This window comes from Asparagus officinalis, chromosome 10, assembly GCF_001876935.1.
Source record: "Asparagus officinalis chromosome 10, Aspof.V1, whole genome shotgun sequence".
Taxonomy (NCBI): domain Eukaryota; kingdom Viridiplantae; phylum Streptophyta; class Magnoliopsida; order Asparagales; family Asparagaceae; genus Asparagus; species Asparagus officinalis.
Window position 1 is genome coordinate 57908244 of NC_033803.1, and position 9687 is coordinate 57917930.

At 40.7% G+C, this 9687-nt stretch overlaps 1 protein-coding gene across 2 annotated transcripts in view; it reads left to right on the forward strand.

Annotated features, from left to right (window-relative positions):
- The window catches only part of LOC109825673 (D-amino acid dehydrogenase), a 47999-nt gene that overhangs the window by 17566 nt on the left and 20746 nt on the right, over positions 1-9687 (forward strand). Inside the window, exons 3-5 of one of the 2 annotated variants that reach the window (XM_020392541.1) lie at positions 3205-3419; positions 3515-3585; positions 3698-3857. In XM_020392541.1, coding sequence (XP_020248130.1) covers positions 3205-3419; positions 3515-3585; positions 3698-3857 — 446 coding nt within the window. The remainder of the gene's footprint in view (positions 1-3204; positions 3420-3514; positions 3586-3697; positions 3858-9687) is intronic. The other variant, XM_020392540.1, reaches the window with a different exon arrangement.

Here is a 9687-nt window from a genome sequence, read left to right on the forward strand (position 1 = left end):
GAGGTATTTGAGAGTTTATTCTGTTGCAAAGAGATATAATTGGATGAGGATTTTCCTCCAGTAAGATTTAATGCTAAAGTTGCGCTGACGAGTAATTGTCTTAAACTAGGACTCTGTGCATGATATTTTATGACAAGGTATGTTTCATGATGGTTTCTCAGTTCACTCAATATTAGTAATTTCTAGCTTACAGTGGTAAATGTATGGTACATACAATGCCAAAGTCGTAGGGATAACGTTGTTATGGTATAAGATATTATTCATATGTCTTAAGTCGGTGTCAGTTCAAAAACTTGTGATGATATGGATACAAGAAAGAGAAGCTTAAAAGCTCATATCCCTTACAACTTTGCTATAAGATAATATGCAAGTGGAACATTTTAACCAATGTATAAAGGCGGAAGCACAAGGCGAAGCGTTAGGCTCATTAATGAAGTGAGGTGTAAGCCTCATGAGTTTAAGTATTTGATTTTAAAATTTATGGATATATAACATATAATATTATAATAATTTACAAATCCATGCGTTCATGTCCTGATTAGTAAATAAGAATTAAAAATATGAACCATAGATGCAAATCATAATAAATTAAGCTACATGCATAACTTATATATCTCATTTACAGTCACATGGTCATATTGAAGATATATAGAGATATTCTAATGTTAGTTGAAAATCCTTTTATATCCTATATATTGTCTAAGAGGTGTGCTTCAAAAGAAAGGCGGTTTATGAAGCGAGAAGCACACACAATTATGGTGATGAGGTGTAGTTTTGAAGTGCTTACACTTCAAAAAAATTTCTAAGTGAGTTTCGAAATGAGTTTCAAATAAGCTTTTTCAAACATTGATTTTAACATTGATAGAAACATATAGATTGGTTGTTGGGAGAAGCTTGGAGTTAATGTCTAGTTCTCCAGTGCATGCGATGCGCGCATTACATAGTAATATGGTGCGTAAAATAAATATTTTTGACACCTTAATAATCAATGCTAATATAAATAGATTTTTAGAAAATTATTGCCAAAAGTGATATGAAATATCTTACTATTAGAAAACGTGGGGAGTGGGGTCAGTTATTAACTAGTGGATGGTAGTGAGGGTGTTTATAGATCTTTCCAATTTTGTTCTCTACTTAGTTTCAATGTACTATAAATTGTCAAAAATAGGTGTTAAATTCTTTGAAATCTTGACACATAGGGGTAAAACCAAAAGTGTGGTTTTCCTTAAGTAATAGTGATAAATTTTAATAGCAGTAAGAGAGTTATAGAAGAGAGAGGAGTTTCCGTAACTACAGCAAAATGCAATTAATTTGTTTTGGGAATTTATGTACTTTTCATCTTTTCCCATGGTTATTTATGAGCAAACTTGTTGAAATATAGACCATAAATGTCAAACAGGAAAGGGAAAAGAGTCATTCCTTTCGCAAGTGCTTGCCATTCAGTTCAAATAAATTGCAGTGTTAAACCTCTAATGCTAGAGTAGGAACCAAATCTTCTTCTGGAATTGGAGAATTTTGTTAAGAGTCCTTCATCTATGTATTATTATGTAGGGTTTTTGTCTTTTAACCCAAAGTTTTGCCCCCACTTATTTAAAATCCACCACTTCCATAAACACTCATACCCCCAAAGTATCCCATACGACTTATTTTACCCGACTTGTGACTTATTTTTAAACCCAACCTATAGTATACCCTCAAACTTTATATTGGACCTCCCATAACAAATCCAAAATTTCCCTTTCTTCTTCTAAACAACGATCACAGTCCACTCTTATCGCATTAATGATGATGCATGGAGAAATTCATTTTTGAATGTTGCTCCCCTCACTCCCCAAAACCCGATTTAGTATATTTATCTTCTTCAAAATCTCTCTTTCCTCCATTAATTTTCTTTCTCTTCCTAATAAAACTCTTCTATTAATATTTCTCTTCATAAAAGACAATAATTTAATTTTAATATGATTTCTATTTGCAACCATTAAATATTTCTTTTTCTGTAGTCTAGAATCAATGAAGAGCTATACTATAGATGAAGAGATACACTATAGTCGTAAAGAGTTATACTTCTGCATATAATGCTTTGTTTTGCTCATAAGAAGCTATGTTTTCGAATATAGTTTTATACTTTGCTCAGTAAAAAAATCAATCGCTATTAAGCTTTCATATTTTTATCTTAATAGACAAATGGGTACTAAATCTTCCTCTATTTTCGCCAGCAATTTTCTTGATGGCATGTTACACAATATTGATTTCTTCCACGTAGTCAAGAATCAATAAAGAGCTATATTATAATAATAAAGAGTTATACTTTAGTCACAAAGAGTTATACTTCTTTATAAGGTGTTGTACTTTGCTCGTAAAAAGCTATGTTTTCATATAAAGTGCTATATTGTACTCAACTTCAGTGGATTTTTTGGATTGGTTTCACCTAGAGTTTAGGGATCAAACTCTTAGGGTTTAGTGCTTTGTGAAAAGGAAGAGAAAGAGATAAGCGTTGGGTTTATTTGGGGAAGATGGTCAATTTTGAGATTTGATAATTTTTCTGGAAAATATAGTATAAAGTTTGAGGGTATACTACAGATTGGGTTTACAAATAAGTCACATGGGGTACTTTGGTTGTATGAGTGTTTATGGAAGTGAGTGGGTTTCTGAATAAATGGAGGTAGAACTTTTGGTTAAAAGACAAAAACCCCTATTATGTATCTCCTTTGAGGGATCATGCATAAATAGTTTTTCCCTTTTAGAGAAACACGGGTTCTTCTATTCTATTGATCATGTAATTCTGTTAGTGACTTAAGATTATCTGATGCAAAAAATGTCTGATACAGAAGTTGGAATCTCAGAAAGGAGTACCTTGGTTAGTTCTCCCTTCCCCTTTGGCAAATAAAAATCTTGTGTTGGTCAGGATTTTATGCAGTCTATACTATTGTTTCGATCAATATGACAAAAGCATTCAGATATCAAATGTCAGTTAGATTCAGTTTTTTCTGAAGTATGCCTCAGTTTTTTCTGAAGTATGCCTTCTCTCCTGATGTGGGTATCACCTCTTCTGATTTTCTTAAGACTCTTTGTTGCTTGTTCCTGACTTGGTCGGTTTTAATGTTTTCTTCTCCCCAAATTCTGTGTTGTCTCTTCCTTTTGGTCAAATAGCTGCTTCTGTTTCTTTGGATAAACCATAAAACACTTGTGTACTTTTATTAATAGGAAGCTTGTTAATTGGTAGAACATCGGAAGATCAAGCAATTCTAGAGAGAAGGGCAGAACTTTTATCTAAATCTGGAATCAATTCAGAATACTTGTCTGCCGCATCTTTGCTCTCAAAGGAGCCAGCACTTGAAGTAGGAGGGGAATGCGGAGCTGCATTTTTACCAGACGACTGCCAATTGGATGCCTTTCGCACTGTTGCATTCATAGAAAAGGTGCCTCCTTTGCAGTCATCTGCTTTAAGGATCACACATGTTAGCAGTGGTTTATGAACTTGTGAATCTGGTTTCTGATATTCTGCTACTTGCAGGGTAATAAGTGCTTTGCTTCTAAGGGAAGATATGCTGAGTATTTTAATAACCCTGCAATTAGCTTGATAAGGTTTTCTTTTAGATAAATTTTCTAATATTCAAATTCTCTTTGTACTGCTGACTTCTTAAGGTACTACTCTGCTCAAAGCTAAGAGTAATGCTGCTATTTTGATACTGTGCAGATCCGAGGATGGAGTGGTTGAAGGTATTCAAACTGTAGAAAATGTTCTGTACTGTAAGCAGGCATTGGTGGTTGCAGCAGGTGCTTGGACCGGTTCCCTCATGCAAAGCCTTTCCATCAAGCCAGATGCTGTGCCTTGTGTACCTGTAAAGCCTCGAAAGGTAGCACTCAGACAAACAATTTACCTATATTTAACCCAAAGAATGATACCACCTACTAAATAGAATGATACAATTTCTTTTAAAAAGGTTTCCTAATATATGACTATGTTATGTTAGGTCTTCTTTATGAAACTGCCATATAATTACTGTGTAATCAGATACCTATTAACTTGGATTCACCTGGTTATGGAGTATCCTAACCAATGGGTGACACCTCTTACGCCACTTTGAGATGGGGTTATATTATTACGGTTAATAAACCCACCTTTTTTGAGGTTCTAATTTTGAGCCACATGGGTTATCTTTGGTTTGACCAAGGATATCTCTCATTTGACCAGGTTGTTAGAAGAGTCCATGCTAAATTGGCTTAATTGCACTTACCCCTACTTCCGGCTTATATGCCCTCACTTGTTTTTGGTAGCATTCATAAACCCTAAAGTTTTTAAAACTTGTACTTATATACCCTCACTTGTTTTAGCAACACTTATTACCCTAAAGTTATTAAAACTTGCACTTAAATACCCTAAAGTTTCTAAAACTTGCACTTAAATACCCTAAAATTTCTAAAACTTGCACTTAAATATCCGCAGTTGTGCAAACTTGAGGATATCTAAGTGCAAGTTTTTAAAAATTTATTGTATTTAAGTGCCAATTTTAAAAACTTCAGGGTATTTAAGTGTCAGTTTTAAAAACTTTAGGGTATATAAATGCTGCCAAAAACAAGTGAGGGTACATAAGTGAAAAATTTAAAAACTTTAAGGTCTATAAGTGCTGCCAAAAATAAGTGAGGGTATAAAAATGCAACGTGGGGGAAACTATAAGGTTTAAGTGCAATCAAGCCTGTTATTTTGAAGTATTTACCTCAAGTCTAATGGCCTTCAAGTCTAATGGATATTCCTCTTTATACCCTAACGTAAGATATCCATCACTTGACCCTAGTGTGGTATCACATTGCTTGCAAATCAAACGTATCCTTCCTTTAGCAGTTAATATGAATTTTAGAAGTATCCATCCACTTTAAAGCATCCGAGTGAATATACTTTGAATGAAGTGGATAGTTGCCCTCTTCATCCCCTTACCAGTTGTAGTTGCTCTCTGTTGCGGGTTCCACATTGCTCTCAATAGGGCATGTTCTCAACAACTTCAACTGTTATGTTTTGTGTTTTATCTCCATTAGGTGTACCTCATCATTTAATTTTCTATAATAACTCGTAATAATTCTTTGGCGCACTTGAGCTATCCTAGGAGTCTTTGAATTTTTCAATAAAAAGGTTATGGGATGCTGATGACTCCAACCCTCTCTGCAATCACTCCCTGAGTGTATGAGCCCTTACTCCTCTATCCGCCCCACCCTTCCCTATAATGCGTGCACACACACTCACCCACATGATCATCCACCCTCAAATGCACACAAAGTAAATTGGAATATATTATTGTCCTTATCAGTTTGTGACGAAGTCTGTAACATATTTAACAAGGTTTCCGGGCACTAAAGATGCTGACGCTGACCCCCATCTCTACCACCCACCTGATGCACACTCTCACACACAACCCAAAGAAATATTCCATTGCTTAGTTGTTCACATCACTATAGAGCAATTCTTTGCACACATGGTCTTTTCTAGAAGCCCTCCATCTAACACAATTTGTTGGTAAAAGACGCCAACCCCCTACCATTATCCTAAGCATGTGGATTCACATACTTAATATGAACACCCACAGGCACACAAACACAAGATGTACTATTCATATTTACAATTCAATGGCACATCTAACGAGGTGTATTCTAGAGAACTGTGTGCACACAAACACCTTCATGTTCGGTTGGGAATGCATGCTGTCACATTTTCACACACTCACGCACCCTCACATTTTCACACACTGACATATACAAGTAAATTCACAGATGACGTACACACTGCACTTGTCTGCAGAGAAGCACAAATACAGGCCCAATATGTATTGAAATCTGTGGTTCCAAGTCACTATAGTTGATCAGTTCAGGAGGGTTTCCGTTCATAGTTTTGTGGTACCCTTCAACACAATCCCCTCCCTTCATCCGACAGCGTGACATGAGTCCAGGAAATATGAAACATAGCAGCGCAGAGGTCGGCGAGGGCGTGGGAAGCACGACGAGAAGTTTCCGAAGACGGTCCACGCACACCGACATGACCGCAGATCAGAGGGACGGGGGCGGCGGAGGAGCAATCTCAAATCGGATTCTGGAAAGCATCCCGGCTAGAACGCCGTGCTATAGTCTGAAGTATCCAAGCGAGCACCTATGGTTAGGGTTCGGGACAGACTGCCCGTTCAGAGGATGAAGAATCTGATGCTGCTCCGCGTGCATCGAGTAGTGAATTAGGCGGTGTCCAGGAGAGGGACAACCCGTGAGGCGCACTCATGATCATGGGCGAGCAAGTGGCATCAAATGCTTGAGTGACAGCCTTGGCTAAGCACAAGGAAACTTTCAGGTTCGAAATGCAGATGGCCATGGCAAAACATGAGAGAAATGCAATGAACGGCAGCAAATCCAGCATTGACCGGAACCAGCAAGGCGAGCCATAGTCGTCGTAACCGCGGTTAACTTTGGACAACGAGAACGAATGAAGCTCGTAATACCAATAACCTCGCCGTCAATGCAGGGGGTGGTAACGAGAATGCTAGTGAAAACACAGATGAAAATCTGAAATTAAAAATCTCGAGAGCAAAATCATACATTGGATCTTGCTCACAGAGATGAAGAAGACAGGCATTCCTTGCCATACCTAAGAGAGTGGATCATCCATATCGCGGCGAAGTCAACCTAATTAACTTCACGGCCGTTTAATGGGAATGGTTCCCCCACCTCAACATTATTGATTTGATTCAAATCGCAACCTGGGAGTCTTATCTCCGGCAATCGACCTCTGATGTGCGGTCATTCGTTGGCACTCTTCCACGAGCCGCCTTCCGATTGGTATCCGCCGCCTCAAGCCAGGTAAGTGTGAAGCAGCTGGACGACATGGAGACGGCGAAGTCCTCGGCCAACTTTTTCGACGATGACACAGAGATATCCCTCGATGCGGTTTGCTGGACCGGAGAAGTGCAGAAAGACGGAGATTGGTGGACACCTTCTTAGAGGTTCCGAACAAGCGATGAACTGTCGGGACCCGATCAACCCGAGGAATTCATCCATCCAGACTTGGCGCCCCAAGCACCTCGCACTGGACGTGTTGGAAGCAATGGGGACAGCACTCGTCCAAAAACGACTGGAAGGATCTAAAGGTCCGAGGAGAGCAAGCCGGGCGATTCTTAAGTAAAGGAAGAAGGCGAAGAGAGCCAACAGGCGACGCATGCTCCACAAACAGAAATTTCGTCGCCACGGTGGGAAAGGTAAGGCACAGGCAACAAAGCAATTGATGCTAATCAAACCTTTTCATTGCAACCTCCACAACAACAACAGCAGCAGCAGCGGCAACAAGCACACACAACAAGGCTCGGGGCAATGGAAACCAACCGGCCTCAGAAGCAGAAATCTTCAGAGCCGAGGTTTCCGCAAGGTGTACTCCTTCAAAGATGATGAAGTTCCCGCATCTTCAAATTACTGTTGGGAGAACAACGAATGATCCAGCTGCCGTCGTCGTTGGATCAGTGGAGGGGGGCGAACAAAGTGACGGATGGACCGAAGTATTGCGTATACTTATAGAGCGGTCCATCCACGCACGAAGTCATGCTACCGACCTGCACGGACAAGATTCAGGCGCCTACAATTGATGTAGGCGTCATCACCCCGAAGGGCCGTCCAAAAGAATGTTGGACGCAGAACGCGGCTTTCGATCAGCTTTGGATCTGACCCACAGCGTGGTTTTGCACCAAAACGCATCACACCCAAAGTGGGAATGAAAACAGTAAACGACGAATCCGCATGGACAGGCGCCAAAAGGACTGTGGCCAATACAGCTCCAAACGGCGATATTGCTCTGGTTCATCCCGACCCTGATTGAAGATGAAGCAATGGGTCCGGGTCGATCTCATCCAAGAAGAAGTCCAAAGGAAAGGAAGTCTTCGCTGCGAGTCCTCTGTCCCCAGGAGAGGATGACGAAAGAATACAAGCTTTTCCGCTTCTGAGAAAGCACAAGAGTTTTTGCAAAAAACCCGAACGGAAATGAGTACACTATCAACATATCCATCAGCGCTAGTGAGGAGGGGGTGAATAAACTGGGACCAGCCAAACTCTTAACGGAGATGGGGGTAATTCGAAGATCCTACACCGGGAGCAGAGGCTCGGACAACAGCCAGTGACTAAAAGCGAAAGAAGAAGATCCGCCAAGACGGTGCAGAATCCGAAGGCAGTCCTCGTTTTAAGTCGGCCGCGACTTGGACAAAGCAAAACGGGAAAGCTTCGAGACTCCACAGGTCTCGATATAGATGGCTGCAAGATAGCCAATATTCAGCACAGATAACCTGTAATGAAGTTGCTCGCGGTTATCCAAAGCGAAACAGGGAGGCCCCTGGCAAGAAGCTTTGGCCATTCAGCAGTGTTTTCTCGACTGCAAGTTTTCAACGGGTGCCTGAAAATCCGCAGAACCGGTGAGTCAACATGCAAATAGCGACAAGAATCCTTCGCCTGGGGCATTCACTTTCACCAAAGAAGATATGCACGACGGAAGATTCAAACCACGATCGACCGCTATATTTTCGTCGGGGTACTATTGCTCCACAGCAAAGTCAACCGAATGCCAAGTGGATCGCGGGTTCTGCTGTGAGTATTATGCCGCTTCGGCTGATGTAATTTCCTCGGCATTCCAGTTAGCAAATTGGGTCACTAGGCACTGTGCATCTATGGATTCAACACTAGTGGGTTCAAGACCCTTGGTAATGATCCGGGTAAAGGTGTTAATGGGGGATTTAAGACAGAATCACATGTTATGTGAATTGATGCCGAGACTTCGTACAACTTTACTATTGGGTCGACCTCGGATCCGTTATAATGTTATAATTCCTCTAGCTTCCATGCAGTGTTTGAAGTATGTCGACACTAGACAATCGAGGTTAGGACGTGGTCGCGGATAAGCAGACCATTCCAAGGGTATGAGAATTATTTCAGACCGATTCTCTCCCCTTTATGGTAACGAATCCGACAGCGACCTTCGGCCCAAGGCAACAGACAGCGAGAAGAATACTGATTCTGAAGTCGGATTCGTTACGATGGTGGTTTCTGTTTTAAATGACATTGTACTCCTTTGTAATCCAATGCTGGACGCTGAACAATCGTCAGATGGAGTTGTAACTGGCAGCCCTTGCCGATTATTGAAATAAAAATGATTTTAGAGTGACTCCTTATCTCTTGATGATGTGATGAAAGAACTGTATGATAATGCCCTGAGTTGTATATGCCGATCCGATCATCCTATGCTGAGAAGGAACGGCCTGGCCAGATTGCTTTCGGCAACAACCGATTGGTGCATACCGAACAAAATAAGAGGCCAAAAGAAGTGATTTAGCGTAACGGAAAAGCTCCCCATTGGCGCACAATCATTTCTTAGGGCAAAGAAGAAGATGATGACAAGCGCTAGTCGACATCTATCTAAAGTATAGTCCAGAAGCGCGCAAGGCTGCATGGAAAGCAGGGGTACGATTTCACAACTCGGAGAAGGTCTATACTTCAATCGAGGTCCTCGTAATCGCAGCCAAAGCGGTATATGTACCAACAAGGGAAATCTGAGGAGTTAATAAAATTATGGGCGAGGCTTAAAAGGCTACGTTTCCTCGTCCCGGATGATGAACTGTGGTGGGCAGATCATCGATCAATTGTAACAAAACTAAAGAATGGATACTCTTCTGATTCTTC